The 27,028-nt window shown below is 41.9% G+C and overlaps 1 protein-coding gene across 5 annotated transcripts in view; it reads right to left on the reverse strand.

The window, feature by feature from the left end:
• The window catches only part of LOC101008901 (protein-cysteine N-palmitoyltransferase HHAT), a 302,834-nt gene that overhangs the window by 265,703 nt on the left and 10,103 nt on the right, over positions 1-27,028 (reverse strand). For 3 of the 5 annotated variants that reach the window (XM_031660419.1, XM_031660391.1, XM_009187809.4), the window contains exon 2: positions 15,767-15,900. In XM_031660419.1, the coding sequence (XP_031516279.1) occupies positions 15,767-15,857 (91 nt within the window). In that variant the 5' untranslated portion in view covers positions 15,858-15,900. Of the gene's footprint in view, positions 1-15,766; positions 15,901-16,210; positions 16,500-27,028 lie in introns of those variants that run through there. The other 2 variants (XM_031660399.1, XM_031660453.1) reach the window with 2 other exon arrangements.

Raw genomic sequence — 27,028 nt, forward strand, 5'->3', positions numbered from 1 at the left:
AGCCTAGGCAACAAAAGCAAGACTCCATCTCAAAAAAAAAAAAAAAAAAAAAAAAGAAAGAAAGAAAGAAAAAAAAAGAAAGAAATTTTGACACAGACTTGCCACAAAATATGGTGATTGGATCCACTATGATATAATGCTAACAAAATATAATAAAATAGTCATATAATGGTAATGAGCATGTATATAAGTAAACAATACAGTTGATTTGAAACAAAAGATAAAATAATATCTGCAAACACTTCTTGAGGATGTACAATAACCAGACACAGTACAAGATACTAGGAATGAAATGCAACCAGACTGGTGTGGCTTTTGTCTTCCTGGGGCTTACTGTTGACTGGGGAAGATAGACAAACACAGAATAAGAAAGGACGATAGTGCTGATGAGTGAATTGATGCAGGAAGGAATGCTGTGGGGGCTGATGCTGAGGTGCGATGTCCTGTAGGCAGCTGCATGGGTGTGGGTGGAGCTCAAAGGAATGCTCTAAGCTGGAGATAAAGACTTACGAGTTCTCAGTATAAGGGTGGCACAAAGCCACCAGAATGACTGAGATTCCCCCCCTCAAAAAGGACAAAGAGTACATAGACAAGAATGGAGAATATTAATGCTTATCAGATCAACAAAAGTAGAAAAACCACAAGAAACCAAAAAGGAGCTACCCAGAAGGAAACCCAGGAGAGAGTGCTGTCACTAAAATATAATCATGAAATGATGCTGGGTTCAGAGTAGGATCAAGGGGCAGATTCACACACACTAGATGCAAACAGCAAGCCAAGCGTCAGACCACAGGCAACATTTAAGAACAATACACAAGGGAGGGGCTTGCACACCGGCCCCGGGTACACATGGCACACCTCCAGGAGCCCCAGCTACAGTGCACTCCAAGTGATCTGGGTGTGCCATGGAGGTGTGTGATTACAGTAGGGCACTGGTCCTCTCTGTGACCGCTGTATGCAAGACGACATTGTGTATGCGTGTGTGCACGCACCTATTTGCGTGTTACACTGCACACAGACACACAGACTCAAGTCCAAGGGAACAATTGGCAAACAAATGACAAGTTACTGTGATCCAAACAAAGAAGTAACAGAAACCTCTGAATTCATTAGGGCAAAGAGAGTAGAAAAACTTTCTGCCTCTTCCCTCTTCTGTTTTGGCTTCACTTTCACACAAACTGCAACCTTTAGAAACATCAGAGTTACACGGGATTAAAACAAAGCGAAAACTTAAGCTCTTTTTTTGGTGCTTCTTTTTTAAGAGTTCATTCGAAAGCAGTGGCATTTATTTACACGCTAGCCTCAGAGTTCCTGAGGCTGGAACATACCTCCCTCTAGTGGGAGCAAGGAGCCCTATGCAGACTGGAGAATGATGATGAAATCTTGCCTAGTGCTGCCCAACAGAAATAGAACATGAGCCACACTTAAAATTTTAAAGTTTCTAATAGCCACAAAGTAAAAAAAAAAAAAAAAAAAAAAAGTCAATTTTACTATATTATTTACTCCAATATAAATTGTATTTCAATATGAAATCAATATTACACAGTGATATGAGTTATTTTACATTCCCTTTTTCTAATTCTTTAAAATCCTATTTACATGTCATCTTTATAGCACACCTCAGTTTGACCTGGCCACGTTTCAAATGCTCCCTATCCAGATGTGGCCCATGACTACAGTACTGGACGGCACAGCTCTAGACCAAAAATCCGTCCTTGACCAGGCGCGGTGGCTCAAGCCTGTAATCCCAGTACTTTGGGAGGCCAAGGCAGGCAGATCACCTGAGGTCGGGAGTTCAAGACCAGCCTGGCCAACATGGAGAAACCCCATCTCTACTAAAATACAAAATTAGCTGGGTGTGGTGGTAGGTGCCTGTAATCACCACTACTTGGGAGGCTGAGGCAGGAGAATCACTTGAAGCCAGGAGGCAGAGGTTCCAGTGAGCCGAGATCATACCATTGCACTCCAGCCTGGGCACAAGAGTGAAATTTCATATCAAAAAAAAAAAAAAAAATCTTTCCTCATGTTTTGGAGAATTCATATATATCACCTTTGTCTCATTTCTTGACACAAATGCTCCCTGACATAAATTTTAAATTCTAAGTTAAATCCATTCATGACCCATTTGGAACTCACTGTCTTCACATTGTCTTAAGTTAGCTGAAAACCCCAGCTGCAGAATGTAGTTGATACAGGAGAACCTGTGGCACGACATCTTTCCGCAAGTTGCAGTAACCCTCAGAATTTCTGATTATATCTTCTGGTAACCGCCCTTTGGGTTCATTTGGCCCGCTGCCCAGACACAGCAGATTTATCAAGACAGAGGAATTGTAATAAAGAAATTTAATTCACACAGAGCTGCCTAAATGGCAGATGAGAGTTTTATTATTACTGAAATCAGTCTCCTGAAAATTTCCCCCAGCCCCGCCCCAGAAGAAGTCTCGCTCTGTCGCCCAGGTTGGAGTACAGTGCTACAATCTCGGCTCACTGCAACCTCCGCCTCCTGGGTGCAAGCGATTCTCCTGCCTCAGACTCTCGAGTAGCTGGGATTACAGGTGTGCGCCACTATGCCTGGCTAATTTTTGTATTTTTAGTAGAGATGGGGTTTCACCATGTTGGTCAGGCTGGTCTCGAACCCCTGACCTCGTGAGACTGGTTTGTTTTTTTTTTTTTAAAGGATAATTTGGCAGGTAGAGGGCCAGGGCCGATTGGTCAGGTCGGAGATGAAATCATAAGGAGTCAAAGCTGTCCTGCTGTGCTAAGTCGATTCCTGAGTGGGAGCCACAAGATCAGATGAGCCAGTTCATCGATCTGGGTGGCACCAGCTGATCCCTCCAGTACAGGGTCTGCAAAATATCTCAAGCACCAATCTTAGGTTTTACAATAGTGATAGTTTTACCTAGGAGCAATTGGGATGGTTTAGAATCTTGTGGCCTCCAGCTGCATAACTCCTAAGCTTCATTTCTAAGCTTATGACTAATCTGTTAGTCCTACAAAGGCAGTTACATTTATAATTTTTGCACAAGCAGTTTTATTCTTAGGGAGGGACCTCGGACCTTCGTTCTTTGAGCAGAACTGGAGTTTTTATCCTAAGTCAAACACAGTCAAGCAAGAGGCCGCCACAAACAGAAAAGCAGCCTTCTGTGCCTGGGAATTCTCTCCCCATCACACAGGACTGACTGGCAGAGCCCGCTCTTTCTTCCAGTGCCCTGCTTCTATTTCCCCAAATTCAGTGCTTCACAAAACTGCCTGAGAGCATAGAAATGAAGCAATTTCTGCTGATGAGTCCTGATTACCACGTCAGCTGTTGATTCTTGCCTTCCACAAAAGGATACATCAAAGCTCCATCCTACCTACTGAGTGAGAGGATTTGCATTTTAATCGCTGTCAATGAGCTGTGGTGGTAAACCATTTACTTAAAACCTCTAACTAACCTACCCCTTTTTCACTCTCAGCATTTTGATGGGAAATTAATTCTGGGGTGGGTGTAGTAAGAGGGCAATAATCAGAAAGAGAAGAAAACACATACACACACACACCCTAGTCTGACACAAGACACAAGCCACTGGGAGCAGCACACCCAGTCATGGCGCACGTGCCCCGCTGTTTCTACGCATTGGCAAAACTCCAATCAGCTCCTACTGATTATTTCTCCAGGAAGCCACGAGTAAAACAGACTATGGTAGTCATTGAGAATAGGAAGGGCGGCACAGAAAAGATGGGCTTCTGATGATGGGAGAATTTAGTGGTAAGCAACTCTCAAATATTCATCTGCAGATTATCCTACAGAAAGGGGGTGGCTTTTCATGACACTCTGGAGGCCTAGGGGCTCCTTCTTTCCTCTTCCAATTTCCACTTGAGGAATAAAAAAGTGATTTAAAAATAACCCAAGGGAAAGCAAATCATATATGCCAATGGATATAAAAGGAGACACTGCATAAATGTCCTTCAAAACTCCCAAATAGGGCTGCTCATCTGCCACTCACCTGAGAAATTCTGAGTCTGCAGGGGCAGACCACCAGGTGTGTAATTTGCATGGGAAACTTTAGAGCTTCTGGGAGAAGGAGAAGCAGCCTGGACTGAAATGGAAACTCTCAAGCCAAGAGTGAGCCATAAGCTCTATGCATGTTCAGTGTGTGGGGTCTGACATGGAGCACCAGATGGGGAGCAGAAGGAATGAGGAGCTGTGGAGTCTAATACTAGGGCTTGCCCACAAATGCCCCCCAGCCCAGTCTCTGCCCCATGTCATTGTGGGAGGCTTACTAGAAGTCTTAAGAAAGCAGATTATCTGGAAGCCAACACTCCCCCTATGTGAGGATAAAAAAATATTTTTCCTCTAACTTTCGTAGGTTCATGACTGAGGCCCCTGTAACAAAAGGCACATTAACAAGAGAAGAGCATACAAATGTATTTAATGTAAGTTTTACATGATACAGGAGTCTTCGTAAGGAAATGAAGACCCAAAGAAATGGCTAAATTTGTGTATTGTAATGCTAGGTTTGATGAAGATTGAACAGTCGTGGAGAAATAGATTTGGACAAAATGAGTATGTTCTAATGGCAATGAACTGAGGGGAACTTAGCAAGACCTATTTCTTCTGTGTGATCCTTCATCTTCTGAGATAAGGATGTTCCCTTCCTTTGTGTATAGAGAAGGCACCTCTCAGATGAGGGTTTTATGACCTGCTTCAGGGGAGAAAGGTTGGGAGTAACTTTCCCGCTTCTGCTGTTTTCTCAAATGCCAAGATGCCACGTTTTGAGGTAGTGCTCCTGAACCCCAACACCTACCTGAAGGACCAGTGTCAACCCAGGAGGAAAATGCCAGTGCAAGAAGGAAGGGATAGGCTATAAGACTTGGGATCCATTCCAATACGAAGACAGTGATTCAACTGTTTCCTAAGACTTTGGCCATAGGTAACAATGGAAACCACAGTCAAATATAATGTGAAGCATCACCAAACAGAATGTTTGGAGCCTTGGCTGTTCCACAACACTCACTGTTAATGCTTCATGACAGGCTGTTCAGTTCCCAGCTCCTACAGAAGTATATTTGGGTCTTTTCACAAAGTCTTGTTAATTGAAGGACCCCTGGTGGCCCCAGCCATACTCAGTCAGCTCACCTGGTTCTAAGAGCAAGGACACCTGTTCAAGGACAGGACCAGTGGCCTTTGTTTTCCCACCCTGGACTGGGCTCTCCAGAGTTACTGATCATCTTGCAACCAAATAAGTTCCTCTAATCACAAAAGTCAGTGGGAAAAATTACTTCCAAAAAAGCCCATGCCCCATGAGAGGTTAGCACGTTGCATGAACAACGTAAAAGAAAGAACTGATCTATAAATGAGCTTCTGTATCCTTGATTCATAAATCGAGCTTAGTAACAATGAAAACCACAGGTTTATACAGAAATAAACAAAAGGTAGAAGGTGAATGTGTTCAGCTATACTAGCTGTATCCCACTTTAAGAACAACTATATAAAAACAAAGAAATAGGGAGTGGTGATTCAAATAAATACTTTGCACCATAAAAAGCAAAGGCTCCTTAAATATGAGGGCTCCCTGGTGCTAGAGTGTATTTAAAGAAACATTAACTACAGATATATCACTGAATATTAAAAAAATGAAAAAAAAAGCCTGTGACATGAAAATGCAAATCAATGGGAAGCACAATTTCATTTATGAAAATGTCATTAATATGCAACTTTTCAGGAACATAGCTACTTCATAAAAGAAGACGTGCCTGGTCTCTGTAAAATCAGAAGGTTCTAGGGTAGCTGCTTTTCATTAGAAAATAATTTTCACAGGCCAGGCATAGTGGTTCATGCCTATAATCCCAGGACTTCGGGATTTGGCTTGAGGCCAGGGGTTCAAGACTAGCCTGGGCAACATAGAAAGATCCTATCACCAAAAAAAAAAAAAAAATAGCCAAGCAAGTGTGCAAGTGTGGTAATGTGTGCCTGTAGTCCTAACTACTTAGGAGGCTGAAGTTGGAGGATCACTTGAGCCCAGGTGCTTGAGTTTGCAGTGAGCTAGGATGGAGCCACTACACTCCAGCCTGAGCAACAGAATGAGACACTGTCTCAAAAATAATAATAATGAAATAGAAAAATATGAATTGTTCAAACTGACGTAAGAATGAAAGCATACAAATAACCCTGAAAAGTACTGAAAAGTTTTCAATGAATAAACTCCCAAAGAGACTTCATGCCTAGACATACTTAGAAGTGAATAACATCAGACACTGATGCAGACATTTCATAAACTACCTTAACGGTACCATAATTTTTTTAAAATGGAATCATCTCCAGTTGTTTTATAAAGCTAACAGAATATCAAGATTGAAATTGGGGACGAGACAAAACAAAATTACAGGCCAACCACTCTCACTTAGAAATCCATATTTTTTTAACCCTAGGGGGAAAAGTATGTTTAAAAATACCATGGCCATGGTAGGTTTGTAGTAGGATTGAATTCGTATGGTTTGCCTTTGGAAACCTGATGACTTTAAAATGTATCAATAGGTCAAAAAAGGAATAGGTACTTTAAAAACAAATAAAATTAAACACTTATTGCCAATTTAAAGGGGCTAGGATTCCTTAACATGAGTTTTTAAAAACAAGTAAAGCTTGTTCAAGCTTTCACTATACAGAGATTTCCATTAAAGTCAGAATTAAAACAGGATAACATTCAACTGTTGTATTGTTCTAGATGTCCTAGCAAAGCAAAAACAAATGAAGCAAAACTACCATCATCATCTGCGGATGGTATTATCTAAATACAAGAACAAGGAAAATCAAATGAGCCAATGGAACATGAGAGAATTCAATAAATTGCTAAAATATAAAATAGATAAACCAAAATAAATACCTTTAGTGTAGATCAGAAATAATCAGCTAGGAAATTTGGAAAATATCCCAATCGCAAAAGGAGAAAGGAAAAGACTCAGAAATAATCTTAAGTTTCAGCAGGATCTATTTTGAAGAAGACCACAAACCTTCATTAAGGGAAGTGATTAAAGATTTTGAATAAGCAAAGAAAAAAATATATTATTGGATAGAAAGACACATTATAAAAATATCAATTATTTACAAATTAATTTATAAGTTTATTACAATTCTAACTAAAACCCTAATGATTTTTTGAAAGTAGCCAATTTCAAATATATATCTGGAAGAATAAGCCAGTAAGAATAGCCTAAGAAAGATCTGAAAACAAAGAACCAATGACTAATAACTTACTCCAGATACTTAAGCATTTTACAAATCAAAGATAATTAAAACAGCACAGTATTGATGTAAGAATTGATTGAGAAGTCAATTAAACAGAATATAATAATTTAATATGTGAGGCCAGGCAACCTGGCTCATGTCTGTAATCTCAGCACTTTGGGAGGCAGAGGCAGGAAGATTGCTTGAGTCCAGGAGTTTGGGACCAGTCTCAGCAACATACATCTTGTCTCTATTTTTGTAAAATAAAAAATAAAAATAAACTTTAAATTTTAACAAAAGAATTCAGTATATGACCAAGATTCCATCATAATTATCAGAATCACCAGTAATCCCAGCACTTTAGGAGGCCGAGGAGTTTGAGACTGGCCTGACCACCATGGTGAAAACCCGTCTGTACTAAAAATACAAAAATTAGCAGGGTGTGGTGGTGCACACGTGTAATCCCAGCTACTCGGGAAGCAGAGGCATGAGAATTGCTTGGACCCAGGAGGCAGAGGTAACAGCGAGTAGAGATCGTGCCACTGTACTCCAGGCTGGGTAACAGAGCAAGACTCTGTCTCCAAAAAAAGACATAATGTTTAGTTACCTATTTGTGAAAAAATATCACATCATATACTAAATACACTTGAGATGGATTGAAGAGCATTCAACTTGCTGGGAGTAGTACAGAAAAATGGATCTCCTCCTTTGGAAGCGTGAATTGGCACAGCCCTCCTGAGAGCAGCCTGGGTACATCTATTAAGCACCTGAAAAATGGTTGTGTGGTTTTACTCTATAATTCCTCTTCTAGAAATCCTTCTGAGAAAAACAATCAACAATCCAAACACATTCTTTACAAAGTAAATGAGATAAGCATTCAACTCATGACACTGAAATAAAAAGGAACAGACCAAACCTAAAGAAACAATAAGGAAGGAAATAATGAGATAAGGGCAAAAATCAATGAGTTAGAAAACAAAAAGAAATGACTGAGAAAATAAAGCCAAATGATGAAAAGATTAATAAGATTTCTGGCACCACTGATGAAAGAAAAAAAAATAGAAGGGAGGAAGAAATGGAAAGAGGAAATGAAGAGAGTGAAGATGATGCAGATAAAATATAAAATAATGAAACCACAAAAAAATTTTTAAATAAAAGTTAAGAGCCACAATATACTAATCAAACTGAAAACCTACATAAAGTATATAGATCCCTAGAAAGCTGTAAAATGTCAAAATGGGTACAAGAAATAAAACATTTAAATAAGAACCAATAGGTCGTAAACTGAAATAGTCAAAGACTTCCCCTCCCAGGTGCTTTCTTTAAAAAAAAAAAAAAAAAAAAAAAAAAAAACAGGTGAATTCCTTCTATCACCAGGATTTTCAATGATGGGAATTCAATAGTTTTTATTCTGAATATTGCATTAAATTGATATGGCCAGAAAAATATATGGCATTCTTTTAGGCAGAGGCATCAATTCGTTCAAGGCCTATCACACAAGCCTTCTGATGCATGGCACATTGCATTTTCACATTAAATGTAAACAGAGAGGGGCTGGGCGTGGTGGCTCATGCCTGTAATCCCAGCACTTAGAGAGGCTGGGAGGAGTGGATTACCTGAGGTTAGGAATTTGAGACCAGCCTGGCTAACATGGTGAAACCCTGTCTCCACTAAAAATACAAAAATTAGCCAGGTGTGGTGGCATGCACCTGTAGTCACAGCTACTAGGGAGGCTGAGACAGGAGAATTACTTGAACCCAGGAGGCAGAAGTTACAGTGAGCCGAGATTGTGCCACTGCACTCCAGCTTGGGTGACAGAGCAAGACTCTATCTCAAAAAAAAAAAAAAAAAAAAGTAAACAGAGATAAAAAGTGTTATGTCTACTAAGCCATAAGGCACCAACCTAATGCAATAGCTGTGTATTAGCCACAGTACTGCAGAGCACCAGGGGCGAGGTCAGCCAGCATAGCAGATCACTGTCACCACCCCAAATATTTCCATGTGACTTCAAGATACTCTAATTTGGTAGAGTTGCAAGGAAGAAGGGGTATTCTGTTGAGTCCCTGCTATGGATTTGCTGAGAGATTCCATTTGACTAAAACTGTTAAAATCAGTCTGCTGTCCCCAACCACATGACAACCCCGCTACTGCTGATAGAGACAGCCGTGAATGAGATGCCTGCTCTGTGCCCAAGGAGAGTAGCCATGCAGATGCCCACCAGAGACATTTCACTTAACAAATACACTTGGAGCCCCTAGTCTATTCTAGGCAGCACATTTGCTCCAGACACGAATGCCCTAAAAAAGTTCACAGTAGAGACAATTTTTCCAGTGACCCACTTCTACAATGTGGGTAAGTAGCACTTTTTCCTGAATTAGAAAGTGAGATATGGAACCAAGAAGGCTCAACACTGCACCAGTTAAACATACTTAAGCATGGCATGGGGATCTGGCTCCTGTGAGCTAAACTGGCAAAAGCATTTGAGGAATATATTTCTTGGGAATGTCGGCACTGACAATAAAAGGAAAGGCATTAAGGATTTAGGAAGCTTCAGGCTAGGGAGTGGTCAGCATGACGCACAGCATGACAGCATCTGGACAGGTTAAGGTGCAGAAAAGTTTTGTACTATCTACAAAGGGACCCCTTGCCCCATTCCCAGAAGCTACCACAACATAAGAAGTAGAGTTGTAGAGTCCTAGGTTTAAGCTTCAGCTCTATTAGTTATTAGATATATGACCTTGGACAAGTAATACTTTTGAGCCTCAGTGATTCATGTGGGTAAAGAAGTATAACACCCATTATAGAAGAGAAACTCCAGGAGGTGGCTGCCATCAGACTCTTCTCTTCCTCCATATGCTGCTCCACCTGTAAAAAGGTGTAGTCTTTCCTCCCCTTCAATCTGGACTGGCCCTGTGATTTGCTTTGACCAATAAATGAGGCAGAAGTGACCTGTATAACTTCCCAGGTGGCACGTGCAACAGCTGGAACCCAGCTGCCCCGTTATAAATGTAAGAAATGTAAGCCACATGAAGCCATTTAGAGAGAACCATAGTACTCCACTTGACAGTCCCCAGCTGAGCTCCCAGCTGACAGCCAGCACCAACTGCCAGCCATGTGAGTGAGCCACCCTGGATGAGTGAGCCCGATCGAGCCACCAGATGACTGCAGCCCCAGCTGACAATACAGGAAACAGGAGAAAGGCCAGCTGAGTCCAGTCCAGGTATATTAAAGTCAAAATCTCACAGAACACAAAAAATCAATGTAATCCAACACATCAACAGGCTAAAGAAGAATAAAATGATCAAGAAATGCAGAAAGAGCACTTGACAAAAACCAGCATCTATTGTGTTGGTTAGTGCTACGTGTCAACTTGACCAGGCCAGGGAATGCCCAGATTAAACACTATTTCTAGGTGCCTGTGAGGGTGTTTCTTGAGGAGTTAAGCATTTGAATCAGATACAGTAGGTTGCCCTCTTTAATGCGGGTGGGCACCATCCAATCCATTGAGGGTCTAAATAGAACAAAAGGAGGAGGAAGGAAGAATTCACTCTTGTTTCTGGCTACTGCTTGAGCTAGATCATCTCGGTTCATCTTCTCCTGCCCTCAGACTGGGATTTACATCCTAGGCTGCTCCAGTTCTCAGGCCTTCGGACTTGAACTGAATGGCACCACTGGCTTTCGCAGGTCTACAGCTTGCAGACAGAAGATCATGAAACTTCCCAGCCTCTATAATTGTGTGGGCCAATTCCTTGTAATAAATCTCCTTTTATAGCTATATGTAGCCTGTTGATTCTATTTCCCTGGAGAACCCTAACTAATACAGTCGTTCATAACAAAAGCTCTCAGGAAACTAGGAATAGAGGGGAACTTCCTTAACTAGATAGATGAAAAGCATCTATAAAAAACCCACAGCTAACGTCATACTTAATGGTGAGAAACTAGAAGTTTTCCCAGTTAAATTAGGAATAAGGCAAGGATATTCCTCTCATCTCTCTTTTTCAAGATTCTACTGGAAATCCTAATTAAGGCAACAACAACAAAGAAAAGGTATATAAGATTGAGAAGGAAGAAATAAAATCATCTTTCCAGACGCCATGATTACCTATGTAGAAAATCTGAAAGAACTGACAGAAAAACTCCTGGAATTAATAAGCAATAACAACAAGATTGCAGGATTTAAGGTAACTATACCAAAGTCAATTTCTTACCTATACATCAGCAATGAAATAAATAGAATTTGAAATTTAAAACAACACCATTTACATTGTCACCCAAAAAATGAAATACTACTGAGCTATAAATCTAACAAAATATATATAAGATCTATATCAGGAAAACAATAAAACTCTCATGAAAGAAATCAAGTAACTAAATAAATGGGGAGATAGTCCATGTTCATGGCTAGGAAGACGCAATATTGTCAAGATGTCAGTTCCTCCCAACTTGATCTATAGATTCAATGCAACCCCAGTGAAAATCCTGGCAAATTCCATTGTCTGAATATACTGCAATTTATTAATCCATTTGCCTGCTTAATGACATCCTGGTTGCTTCCAATTTTTAGCAATTATTAATAAAGCTGCTATAAACATCTTTATTTTATAATTCAAATTATTTTGTAGATGTCAACAAACTGACTTTAAAGTTTATACAGACAGGCAAAAGACCCAGAATAGACAACACAAGTAACAGTCAGAAGACTGACACTATCCAACTTCAAGACTTACTGTAAAGCTACAGTAATCAAGACATTATGGTATTGGTGTAAGAATAGACAAATATATCAATAGAACATAATAGAGAGCCCAGAAATAAACCCAGATAAATATAGCCAACTGAATTTTGACAAAGGAGCAAAGGCAAAACAATGAGGAAAAGATAGTCTTTGCAACAAATGGTGCTGAACAACTGGACATCTACCTGCAAAAAAATCAGTCTAAACACAGATCTTACACCCTTTACAAAAATTAACTCAAAATGAATCATAGGCCTAAATATAAAATGTAAAATTATAAACTTCTAGAGAATAACATAAGAGAAAATCAAGATGATGTTGGGTAGGGTGATGACTTTTTAGATCTAAGACTAAAGGCACAATCCTTAAAAAAAAATTGATAAGCTAGACTTCATTAAAATTTCAAAATTTCTGTTTTTCTAAAGACACTGTCAAGACAATGAGACAAGCCATACACTAGGAGAAAATATTTGCAAAAGACATATCAACCCAATTTTAAAATGGGCAAAAGAACCAGACAGACACCTTACCAAAGATACACAGATGGCAAATAGGCATATAAAAAGATGCTCCACATCGTATGTCCTTAGGAAAATGCAAATGCATTTCCTTATAGAAAAACAATGAGATACTACTACATACCTATTAGAATGGACAACATCCTGAACTGTGACAATACCAGTTGCTGGCAAGATGCAGAGAACAGAAACTCTGATTCACTGCTGACAGGAATACAAAAGGCACAGGCACTTTGGAAGACAGTTTGGCAGTTTCTTACAAAAATTAACATATTCTTACTATATGATCCAGCAATTGCACTCCTTGGTATTTATCCAAAGGAGGTAAAAACTTATGTCCATTCAAAACCTATGCATGATCTTTATAGCAGCTTTATTTGTAATTGCCAAAACTTGGAAGCAACCAAGATGTCCTTCAGCAGGCGAGTGGATTAATAAACTGGTTTTTTCTAGACCACAAATTATTTAGCAGTAAAAAGATAGGAGCTATCAAGCCATAAAAAGACACTGAGAAGCCTTAAATGCTAAGTAAAAAAAAAAAAAAAGCCAATCTGAAAAGGCTACATTTTGTATGATTCAAAGAAAAGGCAAACATATGACATTCTAGAAAAGGTAAAACTATGGCCACAGTAAAAAAGAGTAGGAGCTACCAGGGGTTGGGGCAGGGGGAGGGAAGGATAAGTAGCCGAAGCACAGAAGAGTTTTAGGGCAGTGAAACTGCTCTATATGATACTACAGTGGTGGATATGGGTCATTACACATTTCTTAAAACCTAAAGAACGTACACCACCAAGAGTGAACCCTATTGTAAAGTACGGACTTTAGGCGATAATGATATGTCACTGTAGGTTCATCAATTGTAACAAACGTACCCCTCCAGTGCTGGACGCTGCTAGTTGGCGAGACTGTGTGTGTATAGGAGCATGAGGTATTATGGGAGCTCTCTGTACTATCTGCTCAATTTTGCTGTGAACCAAAAACTGCTTTTCTTGTTGTTCTGTTTTTGAAACATGGTCTTGCTGTGTTGTCCAGGCTGGTCTCAAGCTCTTGAGTTGAAGTGATCCTACTGCCTCAGCCTCCCAAGTAACTGGGACTACAGGAGTGCACCACTATGCCTGGCTTTAAAACGACTTTTAAAAAATAAAGTATATTCAAAACGGGAGGTAGGGGGAATCTCACAGAACAGTGAGAGATAATAAAAGGTGGTTGTTTCTTTAAAACACAAAGCTTCAGGATAGCTTGTTGTGCAGAAATAGGTAATGAAGATACCCTTCTATGGAGGAGACTGCCAATGGACTGCTCATGTCCCTTCTTGCTTTCTCTACAATAGAATCCGTGTGCTTTGGCTGGATAAATGGCCTCCCAACCAGAGATTACATTTCCTAGCTCCCCTCTCAGTGAATGTGGTCACAGGACTAGGTTCTGGTGAGTAGTACTTGAATAGATATGATATAAGCCACTTTCAAGTCAAGTTCTGAAAGGGAGAGAGCCTGTCCTCCCCTTCCCTTCCATCCTTCCTGCTGATCAAAGAGCAAACTTGACAACAAGAGCTAGAGCAGCTACCTTACAGAAGGTGGGACATGTTGAAGACAGCAGGGGAACATGGGAGAAGGAACCAGGGTCTCTGATGCTAGCTAGACACCACACTAGCTGTGAACTACAGTTACCCTGGAGGCTAAGTTTCTGCAGCCAAGCTTGTTTTCTAAATATCCTATCTCATAGGGCTGCGCTAAAGATCAAGTGAGACAACGTACATGAAGTATCTAACACGGAGCCTGACACAGAGCAGGTTAGTTCCTCTTCATAAGCTCTGAGAGCTCAGAGGCTCCAGCAAGAGAATGCAGCCACTTCGACAGCCTTGCCCAAAGAACCCTGCTCATCTCCTTTAGATGGTCATTTCCTGCAACCAAGTCCATGGCTATGAATGGGACACATTCAGAATGCAGAGGAAGATCAACCCTGGTGATCCATAGAGTAGCAGATGCTGAAGGCAGAGCATTCTCAACTGTACTTCCCAAAACCTACCTTTGTCATTTTAAATGACTGCACTACTTTCAATATGCTGTCCTGTCTTCAAGATAAGGTCCAAACTCCTTGGCCAAATATACAACCCATGTCTTTCACAACCTATCCCTGCTCTTTGATCTAAGCTCAACTCTTTCACTCCCCATCACACTCTGCACTCTAGTCCTGATGAGTAGTTTGTAGTTCCCTGATGATGGTAAGCTATCTCCAACATCATTTGCCTGCAAACTTAACTCTGTTCAGAGTTCCTCTGCTCACTTCTCTACTTGGCTGACTCTTGCTCTTCTTAAGACAAGGCTCAGGAATCACTATCACCTCAAGGACACTCTCGCTACCTATGGCAGAGACTGCTCAAGGACCCTCCAAAATTCTTTCTTTCTTCCATAACATGAGAAGTTTTAGGTTGGGTGCAGTGGCTCACACCTGTAATCCCAGCACTTTGGGAGGCTGAGGCAGGAGGATCACCTGAGGTCAGGAGTTCGAGACCAGCCTGGCCAACATGGTGAAACTGCATCTCTACTAAAAATACAAAAATTAGCCAGGCGTGGCGGTGGGCGCCTGTAATCCCAGCGGCTGAGGTAGGACAATTGCTTGAATCCAGGAGGCAGAGGTTGCAGTCAGCCGAGATCGTGCCGTTGCACTCCAGCCTGGGTGACAAGAGTGAAACTAGGTCTCAAAAAAAAAAAAAAAAAAAGTAGTTTTAGGTAGCACATAGCCACCAAGCTAACGACTATTTCCCAGCCTCCCAGCTGTGCCCGTGGGACTCAGTGCTGGCCAATTGGGCGTGAGCAGGAGTGACTAGTGCTCCCTGCCAAACTGCCACTAAAATAAAGGAGGGCCCCCATTCTCCTTCGTATGGGCAGGGATGTGACCTGATGATGATTTATCTCCAGCACTCAGACAAAGGCAACACACTAAAAAGACAGAACAAGAAGATAAAACGAGCCCGGGTCTCATATGTCTGAGAGGAGTAATGATGAAAGAGAAATTTAAGAGTTTACTTTGAATTCTGAATGCAAATCCCCTCCATGGCCTTCAATAGCCTTTGAATCAAACCCACCAATTATAGAAGACAAGCCACAGCATCACCTAAAAGACCAAGGATTAGGGTAGAAAACTTAATGGACTCAGGTCACTGATTCAAACTATCCAAGACAGGGGGAAGCAAATCAAGGCCCACATCATCCGACACTATTGGATCTTCTTGAATCTTCCACCTCTGCTCCTTTTTTTTGACAGGAGTTTCCTTGTTTGATAGAAGGTCAGAGAAGCTTGGGGCCTTACCTCTGGAGACTTTGTAAACTTCATAGAAGGAATAGAAGTGGAAGCCTAGTGAGGCAAGTAGGTAAAGTGCCAGTTCCCATCGGGGCAGCATGGCTCCTAGGCACGAAGATTCCCGATGCCCACGCTGAGAGTTTCTGAGAAAGAGACAAAACATTAAGCCATGAACATGGCACTAGAGAACAGCATCTTAACATCAATTCAGTTAGTTCACACTCCCCGAGACCATCACTATTCGAGGTGATACAGACATAACCCCAATAAAGCCTCCTCCTCCCTGTGACCTTACTCCCTCCTGCATCCAACAAACACACGCACGCGCACGCGCACACATACACCACACACACGCATCCTGCCTGTCAAAGGGGTCAGGTCTTTTCCTAGGGGTTCCCACAGCCTCCTATCAGAGTATACATCAGACAGTTCTCTACTCATGGCATAATATACCTGTCTCTTCTGTGGAGTGAACCTCAGATAGCAGGGACCATGATTGCTGACTCCCCAGCCCCTAGCGCAGTGCCTGGAATGTAGCAAGAAGGGACTACCATGTGCTTTGTGAATAATAAATGGCTTCAAAAAGTCTGAAAAGCACAAACAATATCCAAACCTCTAAGCCAACAGGCTCACCATCCTTGTTGTCCCTTTCAAGTATCATACTATAAGCCAAGCATGGTGGCTCATGCCTGTAATCCCAACACTTTGGGAGGCCAAGATGGATCACTTGAGGCCAGGAGTTCAAGACCAGCCTGGGCAAAATAGCCAGATCCCATCTCTAAAAAATATGATAAAAACTTAAAATCAGCGGGGCACGGTGGCACACACCTGTTACCCCATCACTTTGGGAGGCCAAGGCAGGTGGATCACTTGAGGCCAGGAGTTTGAGACCAGCCTGGCTAAAACAGCAAAACCTGTCTCCACTAAAAATACAAGAATTACCCAGGCGTGGTGGCGCTTGCCTGTAATCCCAGCTACTCAGGAGGTTGAGGCAGGAAAATCACTTGAATCCAAGAGGCTGAGGTTGCAGTGAGCCAAGATTGTGCCACTGCACTCCAGCCTGGGTGACAGAGTGAGACCTTGCCTCAAAAAATATATATAAGAAATCAAGTACCATCCTGCAGTTGATTATCAGAATGGAATACTATAAACCTCTCTGTCTGCCATGCATCTACGCACTTTATTTATGTATTTTTGGAGACAAGGTCTATGTTGCCCAGGCTGATCTTGATTTCCTGGTCTCCTCAGCCTCCTGAGTAGCTGGGGTTATAGGCACAAGCCACTGTGCCAGGCCTCATCCATACATTTCTTAAAGGGCAGTTAATGACATAACCACAGGCATCTGTGACAGACACTGCTTGTTACCCACTGCCCCTCACTACCCCTTTTCAGAATTCAGTCTCTCTTCTCACACAGCAATTAAAATTTCCTCTGGACACCAACACTACACTGTAGCTAAGTGTGGACACCTGAATAGCTCCATTCAAAAGGATGTGAGTGAAGGGACATGGCTGTGGCCATCTCTTTCTTTCCCTCCCTTTCCTGTTGAACAGAATTAGAACAGCCACCATGGGTGAAGAGGTGAAAGCCACATGGACAAGACAGAGGCCTCTCAGTCCCCAAATCCATGTACTACCCCCAATCCCCAAAGTGCCCCAGACTACTTAGATCTAGACTGTTACAGGAAAAAGAAATGCATTTCTAGGTTGTTGAAGCCTCTCCTATTCTAGATCTCTCCATCATGGCAGCCATGACTATATTCTAAGTAATAGAGAAGGTACAGGAAAGTTAGATCCTAAAATTCAGCAAATTAAATGATTCCAAATGTTCCAAGTAACAGAGTTCACTAAATTTAAACCCATTTATGGCCTTTACTGCTTTACTTAAACCTCTCAAATATGTCTCATTGTGGATGCCAAACTAAGAGCAAAATTTTAAGCCGCACCCCTCTCCCCAACCCCACCAACTACTTCTAACATGTGACAGTAATGCCAAAACCCAGAATTCACACATTATCTCATTTTGTTTTCACAACAGCCTGGTGAAGTAGGTGGAAGTGGAACAGGGGAGGTAGGCATTTTATAGATGACAAATGTGATGAGGTCACAGAGCCAGAAATAACTGAGCCAGAGCAGAAAAGCAAATACTGCATGATCTCACTTATATGTGAAATCTAAAAAAAGTCAAACTCACAGAAGTGGTGGTTGCCAGGGGCTGGGGGGAAGGGGGGAAGATGCTGGTTAAAAGATGTTGGACAGGATGAATAAATTCTAAGGATCTATCATACAGCATGGTGATTATAGTTAACAATAATGTATTATAGTCTTGAAAAGTGCTAAGAGTAGATCTTAAATGTTCTCATCATAAAATGATAAGCAGGTAAGGTGATGGGTATGCTAATTACCTTGATTTAATCACCTCACAATGTATAGCTAGACATCACATTGTACACCATAAATATGCACAATTTTTGTCTAAATAAATGAGTAAACAAATAAGTAAATAACTGAGCCAAGGCTCAAAGCCAAGTCTTTGGACCCAGGCCCCTGCCCGTCCACTCTGCCATGGCCAATCCCATTAATGCCAGTGTACAGTGACTCAGACTTAGAGCCTGACTCAGAATCTGCCACACACAAACTCCTTTCTTCAGGCCACTGGGAGACAGAGCAGGAAGGGAAATAAACTTCAGCTTTGATAAACCATGATTTCAGAAATAAGCGGTCTTGCACCCAGAGTGCCCCATTTCATTACCTAAAAGTCACCCAGAAAGTTTGGTCTGGACTTTTCCTGCAACCTAAGAGATCCGGAAGCAGTCATTCATGCTTTAAAACACATGCCTAAACCCTAGTATTTCAATAACACGTTCTCAAGTTCCTTACTATTTTTCAGAACTACTTCTAGCTTTATCTATTTCTACTCACAATTTATTTTTAAATACTTTCATCTTCAGAATAACAAGACTCCTTTCTGGAACTTTTCCGGAATTTGATAGGCTTCCCCTTAGTGGGAAGGTAATTTTAACTTCTTGGTTTATAATTTAATGTCTCGCCTGTCAAAAGATGTTGGTATTACATCGGATGACCTCTTTGCCTCATGAAGAATCTGATTAACAAAAAGCTGATCTTCTAAAAGGATTGAAATTTGAACACAAATGATCTTGTAGACTAAATGAAAGTTTTAGAAGGCTTGCCATTAGATGCTTTTCAGGGACATTCTATCTGAGACAATTCTCCTGCATTAAGGATTTAATCCTCAGGGAACTAGAAAATTCGGTTTAATAATTTTTCATTTTGGTGCTTTTTTTTTTTTCTTCCTGGAGACAGGGTCTTGCTCTGTTGCCCAAGCAGGAGTGCAGTGGCATGATCTCAGCTCACTGCAGCCTCAACTTCCCAGGCTCAAGTGATTCTCCTGCCTCAGCCTCCTGAGTAGCTGGGATTACAGGCACGCACCACAATGCCAGGCTAGTTTTTTTGTTGCCCAGGTTGGTCTCAAACTGCTGAGCTCAGGAGATCTGCCCGCCATGGCCTCCCAAAGTGCTGGGATTACAGGCGTGAGCCACTGCACTCAGCTTAGTGCTGCTCTTAGCTGGATTATACAATGAGTCCTTATTTAACATCACTAGTAGGGTCTTGGAAATTGTAACTTTAAGCAAAACAATGTATAATGCAACTAATTTTACCATAGGCTAATTGATATAAACAAAAGGTAAGTTCCTACTGCATATTTCTGGTCACAAAAATACCAAACATCTAAAGACCAAAACACTTCTAATAGTAAACACTGAAATAAACATGAGCTATACATATACTTAAAGATTAATAAGCACAGGTAAGATCATTATTTACCCAAGTTTGATCAATCAGCAAGTGATGGCAGTTGTACTGGTGGTGGGTTAAACCAAGGAATAAAATGTTTGCAAAGCAAAAATTATAAGGAGCACCTCCTGCCACCATGCAGTTCAAAACATTTACAATTAGGGTGGGCTCACTGAGAGCTTCCATACTACATTTTTTTGTCATGCATCTGTATGATTATCATAGACTTTACAAATTTTTATTAGAGAATATTTATGCATTCATTTTCCACCCTACTTGTTCCAATTTAGGGTCTCTGGTAGCTGGAGCCCATTCCAGCAGCTCAGGATGCAAGGCAGGAACCAACCCTGGACAGGATGCCATCTCAGCGCAGAACCCACTCATACTCACACCCCCACACTCATTACCAAACACAGGTTCAGCTGCTCACCACTTGCAAAACAAATTAGCAAGATAGAGGTATGGTAGAAAGAAAGTGACTTGATTACAGACCAAAGCTAGCAACGGGCAAGACGGTCTAGACTCTTGCCTTAATGGAACCACTTCAAATTTCCAAGCGAAGTGCAAAGGCTTAAGAAGGGGAAGGCAGGCTGGGCGCAGTGGCTCACGCCTGTAATCCCAGCACTTTGGGAGGCCAAGGCAGGCAGATCACAAAGTCAGGAGATCAAGACCATCCTGGCTAACACGGTGAAACCCCATCTCTACTAAACATACAAAAAATTAGCCGGGCGTGGTGGCGGGCGCCTGTTGTCCCAGCTACTCAGTAGGCTGTGGCAGGAGAATGGCGTGAACCTGGGAGGCGGAGCTTGCAGTGAGCTGAGATCAGGCCACTGCACTCCAGCCTGGGCGACAGAGCAAGACTCCGTCTCAAAAAAATAAAATAAATAAAATAAAAATACATAAATAAATAAAAAAGAAGGGGAAGGAAGTTGTGGCATGGGGTGAGGCAGTGCAGGCCTGCATGACTTGTTCCAATGACTCGTCTTGAATTGTTGCTCCATCTTGTGAATGGGCTGGCATCTGGGGCTCAGCTGGGTTGTAAATTGACTGTAGCCTTGAAGCCATCTCCTGGTAGGGGAGATTTTCACAGGTGTCTGCGCTGTATCAAGGTCTAGTCTCTGGAACCTCGACTTCAGGCTGAAGGAGCCTAAAGACCCGATGAAAGCAGATAACAGTGGCCCCAAAGGCTCCCCAAAACGGGAGGCAATTGCAGGGATTCCTAGGAATGTCTGGCTTTTGTTGAATTTGAATTCCAAATTTGGGGTTGACGGCTAAGCCAATTTATGAGGCCTTTAAAAGGGACTAGATTCAGAGCCCCCAACCTTGGACAGATGAACATCAACAGGCATTCGATGCCATCACGGAAAAACTTAATAGGGTGCTCGGTTACACTCACACACTGGGACCATTTAGACACACCAGTTCACCTAATGGGCACAGCTTTGGGACGTGGGAGGAAACCGAGTAGCCAGAGAAAACCCCTGCAGACATAGCGAGAATGTGCAAACTCCACAGACAGTGGCCCCAGCAGAAACTCCATTTTCTTCTATTCAGTGGTATAAGGAAACAATAACAGTTTCAATAATGCTACATGTTTTGTAGACATATGCACAAAGATACACAGTAACTAGCAGCAAAACAGCAGGTAACGAAGCAGCAAAACTAGCTGTCCCCTCACCCCCAAAATTTAGGGATTGAACCAAATAGTCTCCACCTGACAGCACAGTGATAAATTCTGGCACCAAACCCACCTGTGGGGTCGGGGGAGGAACGGTGGGCAGGTGCGGGGGGAGTCCCAGGCTCTGTCATTTATTGGTTGAGGAAACTTGGGTAAATAATGGCCTCCCAAATGTTTTCTCATAGGGTTGTTGAGGGGTTAAATGTAAAATGCTTAGCCCAGGGCCTGGCAGTGAATAAGCACTCAACAAACATCAGCAGTTGCTAGTGAATTTCATTCATCAGGAGCCTACCTAGCCCAGACCCTGATTTTCCCCCTGAATCAAAGAAATCTGGCTGACCTTCCAAGGGTGTGCCCATCCTACCTGCATCTGGACCTCTTTCAGGAGGTTGGCATCCCCAGGGCTTTCGTTAATGTCTCCTTCCTCTTCTGACGCCCAATCCAAGGCCACCCTGGACAGCAAGCAAACTATCCCTGGGGGCCACCTGCAAGCTTTCAGCCCAGTGCCTCTTCCTCACCACCTACCTCTCTGCTACCCTCAAGGGAACGATGGGCATTCCCCTTTCATTTTCACCACTCTCCATTACACGAATGCCACCTCAAAACACCACTGCCGCACAGACACTCCCCCACCCTCCTTAACAGACCTTTCTTCCTCACACCTCTCTTTTCAACTCTTGCCTGTAGCTGACTGCCATAGTTACTACTTGAGACTGTCACTACGACAGTCACTACTGTTACTACTTGAGATCGTCATTACAACAGTTACTACTGTTACTACTTGAGACCATCATTAGGAGACTAAAGGAAGGAGGATGAAGGCAGAAATGAAAACTTAAAACAAAAGTAACTATTTTAAAGGAAGGGGCCGGGGAAGAAGAGAGCTCCCTGCTTCTAGTGAGCAAAAGCAGCAACCTCCAGCTTCTACAGCCCTTTGTTTTTATTGGGTAGAAAGAGCAGGGAGGAGGAGGTAACGACTGGTCAGCTGCTTGATTGATCACAGGTTCACATTATTGCTAACAGGCTTCAGATTTGCCTAATCACAAGAAACACTGTGCCTGGGTGGTGACTGTCCCCAGCATTCCTTCTGGGAGGCAGACACAGTTTGTCAGTTTGCCAACAACCTGCTTTCATGAGAAACAGTTTGCTGTTTACTCATATAGCTTCCAGTGGTATACTAAGTTGATCACGACCCTCATTCTTTCAGCCTTCAACACTTGCCCACTTATCTCAGGAAAATTATTTCCCTACTTTGTTTTCCCTGTTTATTTCAGCTGTGCAGCCAGAAAGTAAATCAGAGTAGATATCTCTTAAGGGATTTATGACACAATGAAAAGGAAAAGGAAAAAGAAAAGGAAAGCTGTATATTTGGGAATATGACCGGAACCTTTTTAAAATGTCCAGGCCCTTAGAGGTTCCCAAAAAGTCTCTCAGAAAATTATCAAGTGTCCATTTCTCATGCTCTAAACAAGCATGTCCCTCTTTAGGCAGAGCTATCTGAAATCAAGGAGATTCTTACTAAAATGTGTAACTGATGCTTCTTTTCTGTTTTCATGCAGTCAGTCCTGCACCAATATTATCAGCTAAGTGGGTAGCTGTGAGATAGCCTAGAAAAGTCATCACCACTTACAGCGTCATTTCTATAGAAAACAGCCAATCTATAGTGACATAGCCTGTGTTTAAGTAGCAGTCTACCTGATTAATCTACATAAATGAGATTGCACTATTGATATGTAAGAGTGATTGGGTTGTTGGGATGTGTGATGGTGAGATGTGTCTACAAACACTTTCCCAGTGTGGGAATACTGGTCAGAACTGTAAAGAAGAGAAAGTGTGGATGGTTCAGGGAAGGGAGAACAGGAGCCAAGTGGTAAGGAGTCTTAAAACATACGATTTCACGTTTAGATTTTATTTCCTGCAGAACTTCAGGCTTGCAAGCCAGTACGTAAAATTATTCGAACGAAGCTCTACAAAGCAGTGCCTTGATGCTGTGGTAGACCCAAGAGGCAGGGAGGTGGATGATTTAGGCCCTTAGTGAAAGTGGAGAGAGTGCTGGAACCAAGCCACACAGATGGGGAAAAATTAAGTTGTCCCTGGCATCAAACTAGTCCAGAAGTTGGTAGGGGGAAAAAAAGAGGAAGATAAAGAAGATAAAACAGCAACTCCAAAGCTGTAAGACAACAGGATCTCGAAGTTAAATGTTGAAAAGAGTGAGAATTTCGAGGCAAGTGAGGACAAAGCGATAGAACATGCCTTTAATATTAGACATTAAAGGAAATCATAGCAAAGGTTTCCCTGGAATCAGACGGAAGGAATTCAGACTGGAGTAATAGGGAGCTTTCTCCACCTGCAAATTGGGTACAAACACCCCAAAGTTGAATATTTCAAAAAATATATTTATCTGGGAATTATAGAACTCAAGAGGGTCACAGAATAAAATCTTAGCTGTAAAATGGCAAGAATCTCTGAGCTAACAGAGCTTTTTCTATACTGGAGCTACTTACATTTGCGTTTACTTTGGAATTACCCTCCACCTGCTTTCAAAGTTGCCATCTACTCTGATCCTCACAGGAGGGCTAAGCTTTTAGAGCCCTTTCAGGAATCAGAATCCTGCTTGGGAAGAAGCAGCGATTTGCCCATGGACAGAGAAGCCAGCAATGAAGCAAAAATTAGAACCAAAATTTCCAACCCCCGCTGTCATATAGGCAGAAATCCGGTTCCTTGATCTTGGAAGAAAAGCACAGCTCACCTTGCCAAACCCTGAAACATGCATAAACATAATGGCTGCAAGATGGTTTTCCCCCAGCAACTTCCAATATCATTCAAAAGTACTTTAGTTTTAATTCTGATGCAGGCAACTAATGAATTCCAACACTTCCATTTTAAATTTTTTCTGCTTTTAAATCTTGATATCAAGCACTAAATGGACTATAACCCAATATTCACACGCACCAGAGGACTTTAATAAGACAGCTCTCATCATTAAGCTAACAATCCCCCCACACCAGCCTCACCATCGTCACTTCTACTGACTAACTGCTTAACGTCCTAAACGAAGATTTCCCTCTACTGAGTTTTCTTATGCTTTAGTAATAGCTGTACTATAACAAGTACTATTTACGGATTTCCTATGCTGAAAAGGCACTTTACAAGCATTATCTCACTTAATCTTCATAACAACCCTTTGAGGTTGGTGCTTCTGATAACCTCACTTAACACAAGAGGAAACCAAGGCCCAGAAAGGATAAAGAAACCTGCCCCAAATCACATAGCTGGTAGGTGGCAAAGCTTAAATTCATACCCACTGAGTCTAACTGCAGAGCCTTCCCTCAGCCACCTCACTATTCTTAGAGTGTACTGGATTCATTTTCCAAAATCTGTAATGAAATCAATCCATTAGGAAAGCCAGAAGGTAATATAAGTGGTCTAAGTGTAATAGAATTTTTAAACGTTATGCATAACAGTAGACACTCTATGATGAAAAAAATTTTAAATCAATGAAATGTAATCAAAATACACATGAAACATCTAACTCACGTACATTCCTTAAAAGATTTACTGAAAAAGGCAAACTAAACCAAACCGATCTACCTTGTAAGTAAGAGGGGAAAGTCAGCAGTTATGCAGAGATAAGAGTAAAATTGAAATAGGTCTAAACTCAGGAACAAATGAGCACTCTGGAAACCACAAGTAATCAAAGTGAAAGAAGCACATGCCCACTGAAATGACAATGGCTTTAAAGAAATGAAATAGTAGTGCAATATTCTAGCATATTCGGAAAAAGTGGTATGACACGTTTGCCTTTTCCAGAGTCCAATTTTCATGAAACGGAACCCCATTTTATAGACTCTAAATTACATGATTTTCTCCAAGAAAACCACCAAGTCCAGATTCCCATATCACAATTCTCTCCAAACCCGACTTCAGTCTTTTTTTTTTTTCTCCTTTTCTGAGACACAGTCTTGCTCTGTCCCCCAGGCTGAAGTGCGCTGGCATGATTCCAGCTCACTGCAACCTCCACTTCCTAGGCTCAAGCAATTCTCATGCCTCAGACTGCTGAGTAGCTGGGATTACAGGCGCACACCACCATGCCCTGCTAAGTTTTCTGTTTTTAGTAGAGATGGGGTTTTGCCATGTTGCCCAGGCTGGTCTTGAACTCCTGGCCTCGAGTGATCCTCCCGCCTCAGCCTCCCAAACTGCTGGAATTACAGGTGTGAGCCACCGTGCCCGGTCCCCACATAAGAGTCTTGTAAAGACTCTTATCCTTCAACACACATAATACTAAGAGGAAATACTTCTCCAAACCCAGAAAGGTTTCACCAACACAGAAGAATGACTAGATAGACTGAAAGAGGTCCACTGGACTGGGGAAAAAGTCTAATTACAGAATAGTTTAAAATGCCCACTACTTCCAAATCCACACCAACATATTATGTATCAGTTATGTATTGCTGCATAAGAAACCATCACAACATGTAGTTCCTTACAACAATAAACATTTATTCTTTTTAAGGATTTTGTGGGATGTCAGTCTAGATAGTTCTGTTCATGTCCCTCCTGGGGTCACTCATGTGACTTCTGTCATCACACAACTCCACTGGGGCTGGAGGGGGCCATGATGACCTCATGCACACGTCTGGCATTTGGCGCCAGCTCACACAAGGCCCCTCCCTTCTCCTCCAGGCCAGGGCTCCTCCTCTGGTAGGCTAGACTCGGCTTTTTCACAGCAGTGGGGCTTCAGGGTACCAAAAGAACAGAGGCAAGAGGTGCAACATCCCTTAAGGACCAGGCTCCAGAGTTCACAGAACACTTTATTGGTCAAAGCAGGTCCAAAACCCAGCCTGGATTCAAGGAGGAGAAAACAGACCATACTTCTTTATGGGAGGAGCAGCAAAGGTACCTTAAAAAGGGGTGGGGACACATCTACCACACCAGGTATATTATAAATAGTTACTCATCAATAAAATCTGGAAAATTAGTTGAAAAGATACCTTTCACAATGGATCTTTATTACATAACATGTCACAAAGGTTGTTCCCTCCCTTCTTATATATGTAGTGAAAAAAATTATGTTCCCAAATCAGAATTTCAAAATCAGTGGGATCTCTGTTGCCATTTGGTCTCATCTCCAGCCAGTTTGGGGAATTCCTTTTATAATAGCCTACTTGACCATTTCCAGTAACATTACAAGGCAGAGAAACACTGTTCCTAAGCAGCTGTTGCTTTTGTTGTTGTTTTTGTTTTGAGACAGGGTCTCACTCTGTCACCCAGGCTGGAATGCAGTGGCGTGATCACAGCTCACTGCAGGCCCAAACTCCTGGGCTCAAGCGATCCTCCTGCCTCAGCCTCCCAGGTGCACACCACTATGCCTGGCTAGCAGTTCTGATTGTTGTGTTTTCCCTTGAAATCTACCCCTGTATTTCTAAAACATACAGATTTCTAAAAAATACAGGGGTGGACTTCCTCTGCCACTAGTCCTCTCCTACCTTCTGGAACTAAAGGCATGGAGACAGCACAGTGTGATATGGTTTCAGGGGTGGCTCTGGAGTCAGAATGCCAAAGATTGAATCCCAGCTTTGCTGCTTCATGCTTGTGTGACCTAGGACAAGGTGCATAACCTCTCTGAGCCTCAGTTTCCTTATCTGTAAAATACAGTAATAGCGAACCTCAGAAGATTGATGTGAGGATTAAGTTAATTTATAAAATGATAAAACAGTGCCTTAGGCATAGTAAACTCTGAAATGCTTATTTGTTGTTTTTAATGCTATTACTGTTGAG

The sequence above is a fragment of the Papio anubis genome, chromosome 1, assembly GCF_008728515.1.
Source record: "Papio anubis isolate 15944 chromosome 1, Panubis1.0, whole genome shotgun sequence".
NCBI classification, from domain to species: domain Eukaryota; kingdom Metazoa; phylum Chordata; class Mammalia; order Primates; family Cercopithecidae; genus Papio; species Papio anubis.